This window comes from Corythoichthys intestinalis, chromosome 6, assembly GCF_030265065.1.
Source record: "Corythoichthys intestinalis isolate RoL2023-P3 chromosome 6, ASM3026506v1, whole genome shotgun sequence".
Classification (NCBI taxonomy): domain Eukaryota; kingdom Metazoa; phylum Chordata; class Actinopteri; order Syngnathiformes; family Syngnathidae; genus Corythoichthys; species Corythoichthys intestinalis.
Window position 1 is genome coordinate 46,117,657 of NC_080400.1, and position 15,036 is coordinate 46,132,692.

Below are 15,036 nucleotides of genomic sequence, written 5' to 3' on the forward strand. Positions count from 1 at the left end.
GGTGAGCTACGCAAGCGAGAGAGGCAAGGCTGGAATTACTGAAAGTGAGGGAGGAAATACGTATGTGTGCATTTGTGCGTAGGTGCGTGTGTATGTGTGTGTGTATTGGGAAGTCTAGAGCATTCAGATGGCCCACAGATGAAGACGGTTGAGAGATGAGACAAAGAGAGGAGGATGCACTGGAAGGCAAAGCAGGCACGGGGGTGGGTGAGCTGTACAGGGGGCTTGAACAGGAACACATGCAAAAGTCAGGTCTGATTCTGTAACTGAAGCAAAGTGTCCATTTGGAAAAAAATAAAGGTCTATTATTTCTAAAGTAAAAGCTTGGGTTGAACTATTAAATACAAAAATGTACGAACTTTTAGCCATGAATCATTTTTTGTACACCCGCCGTCATAAATTTTGAGACTTTTCACCATTCAGTTGAATGAGAAAGTCTCATTAACGTTTTCAGACGACAACCTATGAAAAAGTTATTTCCCTTTCTACTTTCTATCTGTTGTGTGAATGTCGTGAAGACTATGTTAATTCTTCATGTTGATGTTGTCCCTGCTTTTTACAAAAAGGGATAGAAAAGACCAGGGTTTAATTTGTGCCAGATCCCGTAGGAACTGGATCTAGTACCTCATGATTTTGGCTTAATTGACTTATTTGTTCCAATCATGGCACCTTATTGACCGGCTCTGTCGTAATCGACTTCTAGACCTGGCCACAGTTGTGGAGTATTTCATTCAGTAGGAACTGTTATTAGCTGTCATGGTGTGGTGCTGTTGTATTCTGTAGCATTGTATACTGTGATATCTGTAAATATGTGTGTCTCATTTAAGACAATATACGTGATGGGGGTGTGACATATGCGGAAGAGGGAAGTCAGTCTGGAGGCAGAGTTAAGTTGGAGACTCCAATAGTAGTGGAGAGTCTGGACATGTTCGTGTTGTGAGCGCTTTGGACAACTAATTATAACCGCAATTTTCAGACTATAGGCCGCTAGTTTTTCCCCTCATTTTGAATCCTGTGGCTTATAGACCAGTGCGGCTTATTTGTTCATTTACTGGGTTAACAGGTAACACTTTATTTGACAGCAGAATCATAAGACTGCAATTAGACCGTCATAATTATGACATGCCAAGCCGAATGGAAAAGAAGGAGAAGAAGTTACTATCATGGGCATTAATGAATGCTAATGAAATATGTCATTAAGTGTCATCTGGCAAATTATGTCACTAACTCCATTTATGTCGAGCTCGGATCTTTTACATCCATTCAAAAGTGAGATGATTTGCCGGATGACACAAAATGACATTTGTCATAAGCATTGATTAATGCTCATGTCAGTGCCATGTCATAATTATGATGGTCTTATGACAGTCTTATGGCGCCAATGTCAAATAAAGTGGTACCAAAAACCATAACTAGCAATTAATGAAACAACTGGCACAGTAACTGAGGAAATGAATGAATTTTTATTATTTCCATGTGTAGCACTGCAGTGCATGCTAGGAGGCATGTTGTATGACAACAGTGTGTACAGCAGGTGGTAGCAGAGGTTGACTGTCTCCTTTAAGGGAGCAGTGATGGCCAAATGAAGCTTCCTGAAGCAGTGAAGCTTTGTATCCAATTGATTCAAGGCTTCATGGTGGTTCATTTAGTCTTATGACCGTCTTATGATGCCACTGTAAAATAACATGTTACGGGTTAATATCTTTTGATGTAAATATCCCATAATAAAGGGAGGACAGCTGCAGCGTATAGTCTAGTGGTGCTTATCAATGAAAAAGTGCCGCTGTTGTGCCAAATTTGGTGGGGGGCAGCTTATAGTCAGGTGTGCCTCATAGTCCGAGAGTTACAGTACGTATAAAGGTAATCTAACATACTGCTTATTAATAGGCCATCGTGCCAATCGTTCAATAAAAATAAAAATCAAAGATTTAGGTATGTGTTATTTACAGCTAACAATGGGCAGGAGGCGGTGTAAGATGTTATATTTTCCACATTCACAAAATATCAATTCCTCTCAAATAGTGTTCTCGAATCTGTTTAAATTTTTTATAGTGAGCCCTTCTCCTTTGCTGAGATAAACCATCCCACCTCATGGATGGTGCTGAGTAAACGGCATGAAGGCACAGGCTGGCCACGATTAAAGGCCACTCAGACTAATCATTTAAAATTCAATGTGCAAAACATTTGAAGTATAAATTTAATGTTGATAGCTTAATGTTTTGGGAATCCTCACAGACCTCATTCAATTCATGAATGATCTCATCTTTTTTCTGGGACAAGGACAGGCAGAGCGGGCTTCTCATCGTAAACAATTGGACTTGACTCGACTCTGACTTGAAGATAAAAAACACAGACTGGGACTTGACTGGCTTAAGCTGAGAGGGTTCGAGACTTGAGACCCGACTCGACTTGTGAGGCAATAACCTGAGACTCGACAAGCTGCCTCGAAAAACTTGGATCACTTTGGGAAACAAATCAAACCAACCTCCCTGCACTTTATCCAATTGCTTTGCGGGCACTGCAGTGCGAGAAACTATTGCACCAGTTGAGAGGGTATATATATTTATCCATAGTGGCATCATTCTGAGACACATTGTTCAAGGATGAAGGATCAGACACTCTCGAATCTTGTGTTTCTCAGGTAAAACAACAAGCTCTGAATACTCTGGATGTAATATATACACTACTTTTCGAGCCTGGAACTCCAGACTCAACCCTGTCCCAGCTATAGAGTCTGGCACCTGTTCAGTGGATCAAATTCCCTGGGCGGAGCATGCCCCAGCAAACAGACAGCGGAGTAGACAATCAGCGATGGGCGGACGTAACGTTGGTAAAGCGACAAGAAACTCCAGCGAGAGGACGTAAACATTCAAGGAGAGCGGATAACGGAGACGTTTATTCAACATGGCTAGCGCGAGACAGACTGTTGGTTTTAGCAACTCAATGTGTTTTTGGTCATTTAAAAGCCTAATTTACTGCGGATAGGAACATATTGTCGGCTCTCCCGTTCACCATCTGTGTTGTTGTTGAGACGACTACCGACGCGCAAGAGTGACGTTGCTCGTTAAGAACACGTCAGGCAAATAAACGAATCTGATTGCACGGTCAATTTCGTTTGGGTTCGAGGGCCCAATAAGGAGCTGGGCCCCAGACCCTTTTGCTGGAACAACAGCGAGTCTGGAGTTCCAGGCTACTACCGTATTTTTCTGACTATAAGTCGCAGGTTTTTTTTTTTTTCTTTGATAGTTTGGCTGGGGGTGCGACTTATACTCTGGAGAAACTTATGTGTGAAATTATTAACACATTATTGTATCATTTCACATCTTATTTTGGTGTTTTGGGGTGACACTGATGGTTTGGTAAACTTGTTAGCAAGTTCTTTATGTTTTAGTTATCTGAATAACTCTTAATAGCTATGTTACGTTAACATGGCGGCCACGTTCGCATTTCGTTGTTCATGCATCATGTAACATTATCGTACTGTACACTTATTCAGCATGTTGTTCTCTATTGTATGTTTATTTTAAATTGCCTTTAAGACGACATATCTGTTCTGTGTGTTGAATTTTATCAAGTAAATTTCACCCAAAAATGCGACTTATACTCCGGTGCAACTTATATATGTTTTTTGTCCTCTTCGTTAGGCATTTTATGGCTGGTGCGACTTACACTCAGGTGCAATTTATAGTCCGGAAAATACGGTACTTTTCCACTGGTCCAGGTTTAGAGACAAATATGTTTACTTCATGAGTGTTTATAATCTCCAGTTCTCACTTTTTTATAACAGTTGTCGTTTTGATATCTATATGAAAAATACCACCGTAGCATTAAGGCTGCAACAACTAATCGATTAGAATCAGTTAATTACTTAGTTGTCAATGAATTTGATAATCGTTTTTTGACGGCAGCTATGAGCAGTCCCGTTTGGGTCCTTGTTTGTGTATGATGTGATGCTGTGCGCCAGGGATTAGAGCAAGGGAGAAAGTTCAGTGCTACACTCAGGTTGGGTTGCTGAATCAGTAATACTACAAAGTGTCGAGAGTTAGATTGTCTTTCATGCTGTTAGATCCAATGTGCCTCTGTCAGAGGTGATTGAATGAAGCCAATTGTATTGTTTGTTTTAATTGTTGATGAGATGTTACTCCTTAGCATGGACCGCTAAGCTAGTTAGCGATTATGCTAATCAGTGTCTTGATATCAGACCGACGTTGAAAAGATGTTGGATTAGCATTCCGCTGTCAATCTTATATCGTTGAATCAACGTCACTTTTGCACCCTCAATTAACGTTGTTTCAACGTTGAAATCCTCACAAAACCTAAACGTCATTTCGATTATTAGTAATATTGGAACAACGCAGAATCAATGGTATGTTTTCGACCAAAATGCCCGCTTATCCATAATTCAGTGACTTTTTCATATTTCCCGGTCAATCATAAATCAACTATTTGTCAACATTAGTGCATCAACTATAAAACAATGTTAACCCAACCATCGCCTGACATTGAACAATGTTGTGTCAACGTCACTTGACGTCGAAAATTTTTATGTCTACCGTACTGATGATTTTGATAGTGCTTCTTAGCACTTGAGTTACTGTTAGATTGTAAAGCTGTCTCATTTCTTTTTAAAAAGAAACTACACGCAGAAAGGCATTCATATAACACCTTAGTCTCCTTTCAACACAAACTCCAAACTGTAAATTGTCAAACAAGAGTGTGTGCTTTGATTGGATTTGGATTATATTTATGAACAACTGTTTGATAAGGAAAACACATCAGTCGGCCTCCTCTCTATTCGATTTTGTAGTTTAGTTTGAAGAAAATAAATAAGTCATTGACACAATTTTATATTGGCGCTTAGCTCACAAAACAAAAAATGTCAATCAGCTCCACTTTTTTTAATGAACAGGATTTCTTTTTATTTGTGTACTGAAAAATTATTTTTTATGTTATATAATCAGAACCTTTATAAAAAATGTGCTTTTATATGTACTTAAAACAGTACAGTTGTAGACTATGGTTAAGTCAGGAAGCTATAGTAAAATATTGTTTTTGAAAGAAATTGTCATCCATTTCGTCTTAATTGTTACTTACAACATGCCTAAAACAACTTCAAATTAAATTGTGAAGCTAATTGAAAAATGTGACATTTATTCGGGTAATCGATTAATCGTTTAATTAATCGTCTGATTAATTGTTAATAAAATTTTATCGTTCGTTGCTGTTCCAGTAGCTTGACTGTTAGTTCGTGCAAGGCCTTGACAAACAATTAAATAAATGGAGAGTATTTAATTTGAAATTTGAATTTGTTTTTAATCAAGCACTTGCTGTGTGCTGTTTGTTAGCACAATGGCTTTGCCTCAGCTGAATTGTGAAAAAAATGTTTTTAATTTTTTACATTGACAGTAAAGTTTCCCTCAGAGATAAACCTGAATGCATTGTGGGTGGGCTGGCTAAGGCCTGTGACTTGACTCGACAACTTTTTTACTTTGACACGACTCGTCTATATGTAACGGGTGCACACAGATCCGTTGTGTGCGGTGAATAGAAAGCTCTCTCCAGATACCTTCAAGCAGGCACGCTGACAGCTAAAGCGGGTGGCCTGAGCTTTTGGCTTCGCGGTTAGCATGCTCACCTGCCATGCTGGACGCGCCGTGCGGTGCGGTGCGGGTATGAGTCCTGACCTGGACAAGAAGGACGGATCGCATCGTGCGGAACGGCTTCATGCAGACCGGTTACATCCATACAACCTTTGATTTGACACGACTCGTCTTTACAACTTTGTGGCTCGGCTCGACTCGACCTCAAGACTCGACTGGACTTGACTCGACATAACCTCGTGACTTGATTCGACTTGCCAACAAGAGGTAAAACTTGGGACTTACCAGTGACTCAGATCATAGTAACTCGTGCAATTGTCTGGCTCATAGCAGTCCTGCAAGTTACATACTGTATAATGTAAGTCTGTTAATGTCCATGTTTGTTTTCTCCTACAAGCATGTATCAAAGACAATACAGTCAAAATACATTACATTCTCTTCACGTTGACCCAAAATATCAACGATTTCAGGAACTCATTCAGGTACAGCACTGGGTGAGTGGGAACCTGACCTACGCTGTTTGCCTGATTCAGACAAGTGAACCACTATGCCATCATTGACTTCTTATCCAAAGGAAACAATTGATATAAACAGTTTATAAGTAAAACTGTTGCAAAAAATGAAATTTATTAAAATACTCACTTCAACCCAGTTTCCCTTCTCTTGGGTCTTACTAATGACTTTTTGTGCCTGGAAAAATATCCTCATGCACTGGATCATGGATAAGGCCCCCTCACTATCGGTATGGCACAGGCTAATGATGGAATATGTTCCATTGGACTTTCTAACTTGTCTTTTGAACTTCAAAACAGATGTTTTTTAACAATCCTGGAAACCATTCCTGGACTACACTCAAGACAATGTTTCTGCCATTCTGATGAAGGCATTTGTGTGAGGTAGTACTTTCTCCCTTGTATAGCTTTCATTGTATTGCACTCCTTTTCATGATGTACCTGTTTACTATTCCCATCTAGTTGTTTTTTGTTACTGTATGTTATTGTCGGTTTTCCTTCATTTGTTCTGTCTGTTCTTGTCTTTTGTATGGTTACATTTAAAGAAAATCAATTAAAAAAAAGAAAAAAAACTCACCTACTGTATAAACGCCATTTTTATAATGATAAAACAGAAAAAATGCCTCTGTGTTAATACAACAATAAATATTGTGAGGGTACTGATGCAGACTGAGATTCCACCCTAGAGCAAGACTTACTGTACACCCCTCTGCATCCACACTAAAAGAATGGTACTTGTGTGAAGCCCTGACTGAACCCATTTGATGATTTAATTTGATTTAATTTGAATATTATTTGACCCCGAAATTTCATCCACACTCTTTGGTACGCACACCCACTTGTTGATTTCACTCATGCAGCTGCTCTTATATTGGCTGGATTGTGTCACATGGGATTTACGATGCACCTGATTGAAGGCACAGAGTACACGAGACTGTCTAGTAGAAATAATGGAAGGTCGGTGGGACTCCTGGAACATTTGTATTAGAAAAATAAAACGTTTTCATCCATTTTCTGTACTGTTTGTCCTATTATGGCCAAGAGCGATCTGCACCCAATACAATTAGACTGCAGTGTGGAGGCACAACCTGAACTAGTTGCCATGGCTCATAAGAGAGCATATGTCACTGGGTGAGCAACGGGGTTAACATCATAAAATAAAGATCTTAATCCTGATATGTCCAGTGAAAGTTGGTCAAAGTCATGAAGTGATGAGTGACAGTGTGATGATAAGGAATAGCAGGAGAAGGACAGTAAGGAAAGGGAGGAGGAGGAGGAAGGGGTAGACAGTAATCCTGTCTAATTCACTTAGGGTTGCGCTGAGGGAGCAGGACACTAAGAGGATTTGGGACATTCTCTAAATTAGATCAGCAAGAAGAACAAACTGCAAGGAGAGGTGGAGCAGAGGGTTTGAGTGGGCACACTGTGAGAGGTGTCATAACCAAACTAAAATAAGATGTCATGAAGGAGGCAACAAGTGTGGAAAAAGAAGAGAGTGATAGAAGAGAAAATAGCTCAATGATTCAACTTTGCTTTTCTGGCCAAAGACACATGTAGCAAAATCAAAAATATAATACAAATGTGCAACATGGAAAAATCCAGGAGCAGAATGATAACCCACATTACTTTTATGTGTGGACTTTTATGTACGGAGGTCAATCACTACCATAATCCAACTGGTTTGGGGAAACATATTAATCTGGACGCTAAACTCTGACTTTTACTATTAGTGATATTAACTAGGTGTTAAATTGTAATCTGCAGCAAAGCCCTCAGCAGACATGTATGCTGAGGGTGACAGTCGCTGGTTGATCCATTCATAGTGTAATACTGATCCTGTTAGCACTGCTAGCTGCAGATCATTCAAACCTACTTACGCTGCTGTAGGTGCGATTTAGAAGCATTACGGCACGATTACAAATCTTCTTTCATGACTTATGCTTTTGATTATGGTTGGCAAAAGACATTAAAGTATCACAGACGACAGGAAAAATCAAAAGTTTAACATTTATTGTTACATAGTGTTTAAATCGTATCGTGATAATTCTGTGCCTATGCAAAAAGTACCCTGTCTCCCTCTTTTCTTTTCTTTTTTTTTTTACATGAACTCAGCTCATTTATATTGTGTGCTGAAATCCACATCGTGTGTTACCTTTTTTTCAACTAAAGTACATGTATGTGAGATAAATATAAATATGCAAATATCTTTGTTGCACCAAGCCCAGTTCAACATGCATACATTATGCATGTACTGTATATAGATGAGTGCTCAGTCTCATGCTTGGCATGCGTATGCTTTGTGGCATCGGGATTAGGAATCGATTAAAATGAAATTGGACTACAGTCCAACAGGAGGGAGAAAATGGTGGGGATGGAGAGGAGGTGGAGGGAGGTAGGGATAATAGAGAGGATGGCCGGTCAGCTCTTTCAGCCTGCAGCGTGATTACAGTGTGCCTTCAGAGCAGACTGGCCGCCAGCTTGTTTCTAGAGGATTAGAGCTCGGAAAGAAATGAATCATATTTCTAAGTCCGGGGTGTATCTACGTATGTCTGTCTCTCTGTACTCCCCTGTCCATATGCTACTACTGCGGGATTAGAGGACCCTCTACATCCATCCATCAATCTATTTGTCCGTCCGTCCGTCCGTCCGTCCATCCATCCATCCATCCGTCCATCCAGAGAGCTAGTTGGTCATTGGTTCTCTTCAGTCGAGGAAGTCAAAATTCAACAGGGTGCAATTTACCACTTCAGGACAGATTTAGAAAACCATTTTCATTATTTTTATTTTTTAATAATTAGGTCCTTGAATCAGCAACTTCATTTTAATATATAAAAAAAAAAAAATGATGGACCGAGTAATATTTCAGAATTTAAATTAGGTTTACTACACATTAAACCACTGTTTAACATGAAAACACATGGCTTAGGGACATCCCAAACAGGTTTGTTAAACAGGTCATAAATCACATATTTTGAGAAAATGTACTCATATGTCAGGTGAAAATCTTTATTAAAATGTTCAAATGTTTTTCCAGTTGAAATAAGGAATGACTTCTGAATACGCTGCGTAACAACGTGCTGATTTATCATATTAATAATTAAATCATTAACTGATTTTATTTCAGCAAAGCTCAAGACAACTCACAATGTTGCTCTACAGTCTGTATGGACTCTATATGCCTGAACGACATGGTCCAAGGTTTGCCTTGCTCAACAGTGATATGATAGTCGTCGGGGAACAGACCCCAACATTTAGTTGCACTTGAGCCTTGAGAATTAAACCTTGAGCCTTTGTTCCAAAGTTCAAGTTCTTGGGGGTGAGCTTGTGCTGTGTCTGTTGGATACAACACACTTATCAAAGACGTTTTAATTATCCTGTCGCTCGCTGCTTGCTGGAAGTAGAGTAAGCCAGACACAATGTTTACACAAGGTTATTTAATGTCTCAGAAACATTCAATCTATCTAGCATGGTAGTGGCGCAGACTGGTCAAACACAAGACAAATGTAATATAGAAAATTAAAAGAATCATTCATATCAGAAAAATAAAGCAGAGATGATATCATTATGCAAAAGATAAATGTACAGTCAATTAGATTAAGAAGAGTTAATAGAATTGTACCGATTACCGATACTTTTATCAGACCCTGAGTTGGAAAGAGAAGATACCAGAAAAATATCAAGAGGAGGGGGAAAAAATAATAAAAAATTGGCAGTTAGCTAAGATTAAGAATGTGAATTGTTGTTGAATACAGTGCACACATTAGACTTGGTAGCATTCCCAGGGTTAAATATGTACAAAACAGCAACAAAAGTGTTTTAGCAAAGGCCAGACTAAATGAAATTATATCAATGATGTTGATGACAGCAGTTACACTGATAATATCAACTTCAAAACAAATGACAACATTTTTTTTACTTTGACAAATCCACAAATGTTTAAAGAATACTAAAACAAAAATAGATACATGAAATACATATATTGGTAGCCATCCCATACATGTTGGATGGAGATGGACGTATCGAGAGAGACACCAAACTCTCTGTGCTAAGGGTAGGCTGGTGCATGAGCAACTCCTTTCCCTTTCCCTGGTGCAGTCTTTTTTTGCCCATCAGATCGTTCACAAAAATACAATACTGTCTTGTACAATCGCAGACGTGCTTCAATTATTCAAACTTCCTGTGAAAAGTAGAGGGAGGGGGTATTTTTTTGTGTGTGTCACTTGCCACAATGCGGCTATTGTTGCCCAACATTTGATCCTATTAAACTAACAATGCATGAGGCATTCTCCTAATGATTACAAGCATGCTCAAAGGCAACAAGTTTGTACTGCAGTCACTCCAGGGGCTCAATCAACCCTCTTGGCTTAGATCAGGCTAAAGAGGGTCAGTATCAAACAAGGCTACTGGGGAATCATCAGCTAGGATAGGTTATTGATCTGCACCTTTTCAAGGTTTCCCTTGGGAGAGTTGATCTACCTTGCTTGTTGAGTCAAAAAGCAGCCTTATTTGAACATTTGAATGTCTCCAGGATAAGACACATCTTAACTCCTTGTCTGCTATTGACGATGATAGACATCCAATCCATTTGAAATTGGAGGGTTGGCAGTGAAAAAGCTCAAAATTGCCATCAGTTGCAGTCAGCCATCAGAAAGATTATTACAGCCGCATCCGGGCTGCTTTCTTTGCCCACCTTGTAAAAAAAAAAAAAAAAAAAAAAAAACACTACTGTATTTTTTGGACTATAAGTCACATTTTTTCATAGTTTAGCTGGGTTTGCAACTTACACTCAGATGCGAACTAAATATGTTTTGCTTTTGTTTTTTTCCACACTGATATCTGTGAGAAGGGAACTCTAGGTGTGCCCTCCACTTCCAGAGTTGGCGTAGGTGTTCAGAAGTGATCGTGAAGATGTAGACTTGAATTGATTTGGTAGTTAATTTAAGTAAGATTGAGAGTTAGGTAAACAAATTATGTTGTGCTGTTTAGGCTATAGTTATCTGGATCACTGTTAATATGTAACATTAACAGACACTTATTTAGCCTATTATCCATATAGCACATACAATCAGTTTTTTATCAAATAAAGTTTTACTTCATTGTGCATTTTTTAGCTCGTGTAATTTATAATCAGGTGCAACTTACAGTCTGAAAAATATAGTAATTTGTTCAACTCAACCGACGGTGACTCTGATTCCACACTTGTTCCCATACACTCTCCCTTCCTGACCCCTTTCTCAATGATATTTACAAGACCTGGAACTTCCAGGAGTTCTGGTCCTTGTAGTCCAGACAGTCAGTGGCATTGAAATTGAGCTTCCAGGCAGCTTGGTCCTTGTAGTCCAGACAGTCGACAGCGCCGAAGCCCAGCGAAGCGGCCGTGTAGCCTTGAGAGGAGAGTGAGGCGGGGGACTGGCTGAGAGGGCCGCCCATGGAAGAAGCGGTGATGGGGCTCAGAGCGCCTCCTGTGCCCGACAGTTGCGGATGCATTGGTGACAGGTAGGAACTGCAGTCCAGGCCGGTGAAGTAAGAGGAGGAGCCTGCGTAACTCTGGCTGTAGGCTGGGGCTTGGGTGTAGGTCATGGGGTAGGCAGTGGTACGCTGCATGCAGGGGGTGGTGGAGGCAGACAGTGGATCGGGCAGGGGGGAGATGGAAGCCGGGCTCCAAATGGACACTGTGGCGCTGGCAGAGCTGGAACTGGGGGTTATGGCGGTGCCCGGGGGAGGGGGCGGTGGGCTGTATGGGCCATTGGCCGGGTTGGCGCTGGCCTCATTACTGGTGTCGCGAACCGGGGAGGCCTTCTTTTTAGGGGGTCGCGGTTTGGACTGGCCTGTGCTCTGCTGCTGCTGTTGCCGACACTTGGCACGACGATTCTTGAACCATACCTGGGTGAGGGCAAGGTCACATCACATTTTAATGGCAACATCAAAATACATGTCAAAAGTTAACCGTTCAAAACATTTCTTCAGTCTTTTCTACCTTTGTTGTTTTTATTAGCTCCCTCCACATTGTTTTATACAGTTTTCCTTTTAGTTTTAACTTCTTTCAACGTGTTCTTTCATAGATTGTCATAGAGTGTAAGAAATCTAATATGTAACCTATAAATAGCTAAAATGTATATATTGTTTATTTTGAGATAAAACAGAAGAAGTTACTATGTTGCACATTATTAAGAAATATAATAGATGTACGTGGTCCTTCATCATTCCCCAAACACATGTTTGGTTAACTCTCCTGTTGTGTGAATATGAGTGTGAATGTTTGCTTCACTCTGCAAATGCTTGGCACAACCTTGTTTTACTCATGTTGGGTTTTTTTCCCGCCAACTCTCCCTATTTTCAATGCTTAAATATTAATAAAGAGTAAAACAAAAGAAATAATAAAAAGTAATTCTGTTGAAGTTTGATATAGAGTATTTTATGGAAATAAATAAGATAAATATGAAGAGTATCTCTAATACGTGTCCATATATCAATTTCCATCTTTACCTGAACTCTGGACTCGGGCAAGTTGATCTTCAGAGCCACCTCCTCCCTCATGAAGATGTCTGGGTAACGTGTTTTGGCAAACAAAGCCTCCAGGATGTCCAGCTGCGCGCGCGTAAAGGTGGTGCGCTCACGACGCTGCTTACGTGGGGTACCTGTGTGCGTGCAAAGAAACAGGAACAACAAGTGTTTTTTGTTTTTTTTATAATAATAATTATGATAATGATCATACACCTTATAAATTATTTTTTCTCATCACTCGAAATTATTTATAATAAACACTGTATGAATCTGTGATTTATTGTTTCAAAACGTAAAAAAAAGCAAAGAACGAAAAAGGAAGAAGATTCAATTAAAACAGTGATTTTCAATCTGCGTTTAAGGCCAACCGTGGCATCCCAAATGCCTTATGGCATCTCCTCATCACAGATGTTGCAAAGCATGGCTGACACTAAACTAAATACAAAGACCACACTTCATTAAATATAGGTTACGCGTTAAATGCAACAGATTGCAGTTTGCTTAAATGTTAAGTCCGTGTGAGAACAAACTGCCTTTCCATTCACACACTTTTTGTATTGTTTTTTTTCTACTCTGTAATCCGCTAAATTTATAGGTCAAGTGAACACATGTTCCTTTGGATGCGTAATGACAGCAAAGAATCACAGATGTTGCACTCACTGTCACAAACCTCCCTTCTATTTTGTAATCAATTTATGCATTTATTTTTTAGGACAAGAATGGCATATTTAAATCAAAGGTGATCAATTAAAAGTGATCAAGTATGGTACTTACTTGGGTATCCAACGGCGGTAGTGTGCAGCAGATCCATGCCCGGGCCTGACAGAGTTAACCCGTTCACGGTGTAATGGGGTTGCTTAATGTAGGACATCATGCCTTCTGTGGGCTTTAAAACACTCCCTCACTCCCTCACTTTTTTTCCTCTTGTCGTACAACAGCGGCCTCCTCCTATAGCGCCTCTCCTCTCTCTCTTGCTCTTTGTCTCTCTCTCTCCCTCCCCCTTTTTTTTTTATCTCTCTCTCTCTCTCTCTCCTCCCTCCTCTTTCTATCTCTCTATTTTTCCTGATTTTATTTCTACTTAATTCCGCTCTATTCCACCGCCGTCCCTTAACGGGATGCTCTCGGAGCCTGCAAGACACCTGTTGCGCTTCACCTACAAAACTGACAGCCTGACGCACCGGCACTCACCTGATGCGTAACTCGTTAATATTTGTCTGGGGCCTTTTTGAAAATGTTAAAATCGAAAAACAACAACAACAACAAACAGCTCGACGCAAGGCTAAAAACCAATAAGAATGCTGCGAAAAATACACGGCACCCCACGATTTTTTGTTGTTGTTGTTGTTCAGTCCATGCGTAACAGCGGTGCGCACAGACGTCTCCAGCTAGAAAGTGATGTTCCAAAAGAGTGCGCGTTTGTTGAATGCTGAGGAGTGGAGTAGATGTCCGGGTGGTCTCTTACTGCAGGCTGGAGAAGAAACGCTTGCAAGCAGACTGGACAAGTGAGGCGAGAGAAGAAGTGCTGGCTAATTAGAACTTACCCAAGTAGACACCCACATTCTCTCTCTCTCTCTCTCTCTCTCTCTCTCTCTCTCTCTCTCTCTCTCTCTCTCTCTCTCTCTCTCTCTCTCTCTCTCTCTCTCTCTCTCTCTCTCTCTCTCTCTCTCTCTCTCTCTCTCTCTCTCTTGCGGGAGTGCGCGCGCAGCTATACATAAGTGTTGTGTGCTTAATCTAAATTGTTAGTTTACCTAATACATTTCATTTCATTCATTTCTCATACCGTTTTTTGCAGAGGTTTCCTCGTTATGGAGGAATGAAGTGTTTATAAATAGTTTCATGATGGAATTTTGTTTCGAAATTATGTATCTAATGGAACTTTTACCTTGCTTCACTTTTTTAAATTACGAGATAAATTTTCTATTATTCGGCTTTTATCGGCTTTTCTTCACAGTCTGTACACAATTTTAGGCGATATGATAAAGCACACTGAAAAAAATAACTGGTGGATTGACTTGATAATATCGTTGTAACAATTAGCACTTGCGTCTATTTTGTAAATGTTACTGCTTGCAAGATTAAGTTCAGTTCACGAGCAGTAAATTTTTGATAGAAGTAAATTCAAATTTTTACAATGATTTTATCAAGTAAATTCACTAGTTATTTGGTAAGATTAAGTTCAGTTCACAAGCAGTAAAATTTATTTAATAGATGTAAGTGCACATTTTTACAATGACTTTATCAAGTAAATCCACCAGTTATATTTTTTCAGTGCATGCACTTGGGCCTTAAATCGAATATTGTCAAGTGTTATGTGCAGATTGGCTCAAAGGGAATGATGCACTAAAAAGAGGGAAATAGGAATAGTTTTGTAATGTTTAGTGTATTTTGACATTTATGTATTTAGAGTTTGTCTATGAAAA

The 15,036-nt window shown here is 39.7% G+C and overlaps 1 protein-coding gene across 1 annotated transcript; it reads right to left on the bottom strand.

Moving 5' to 3' along the window:
- Window positions 1–9,162: 9,162 nt before the first annotated feature.
- On the bottom strand, window positions 9,163–14,128 carry otx5 (orthodenticle homolog 5). Its single transcript, XM_057839848.1, has 3 exons — window positions 13,391–14,128; window positions 12,599–12,750; window positions 9,163–11,995 (listed from the first exon to the last, which is right to left on the bottom strand). Exons 1-3 carry the CDS (start codon window positions 13,488–13,490, stop codon window positions 11,357–11,359), a joined length of 891 nt encoding a protein of 296 aa, XP_057695831.1. The 5' UTR covers window positions 13,491–14,128; the 3' UTR covers window positions 9,163–11,356.
- Between the last annotated feature and the right edge of the window lie 908 nt (window positions 14,129–15,036).

What these genes read in the sequence shown, in the direction of transcription:
- otx5 (XM_057839848.1), bottom strand. Translation starts at nt 13,490, where the DNA reads ATGATGTCCTACATTAAGCAACCCCATTACACCGTGAACGGGTTAACT. An exon ending in TACCGCCGTTGGATACCCAA is followed by an intron (nt 12,751 to 13,390) that starts GTAAGTACCATA and finishes GCACGCACACAG; the next exon opens with GTACCCCACGTAAGCAGCGT. An exon ending in TGCCCGAGTCCAGAGTTCAG is followed by an intron (nt 11,996 to 12,598) that starts GTAAAGATGGAA and finishes GCCCTCACCCAG; the next exon opens with GTATGGTTCAAGAATCGTCG.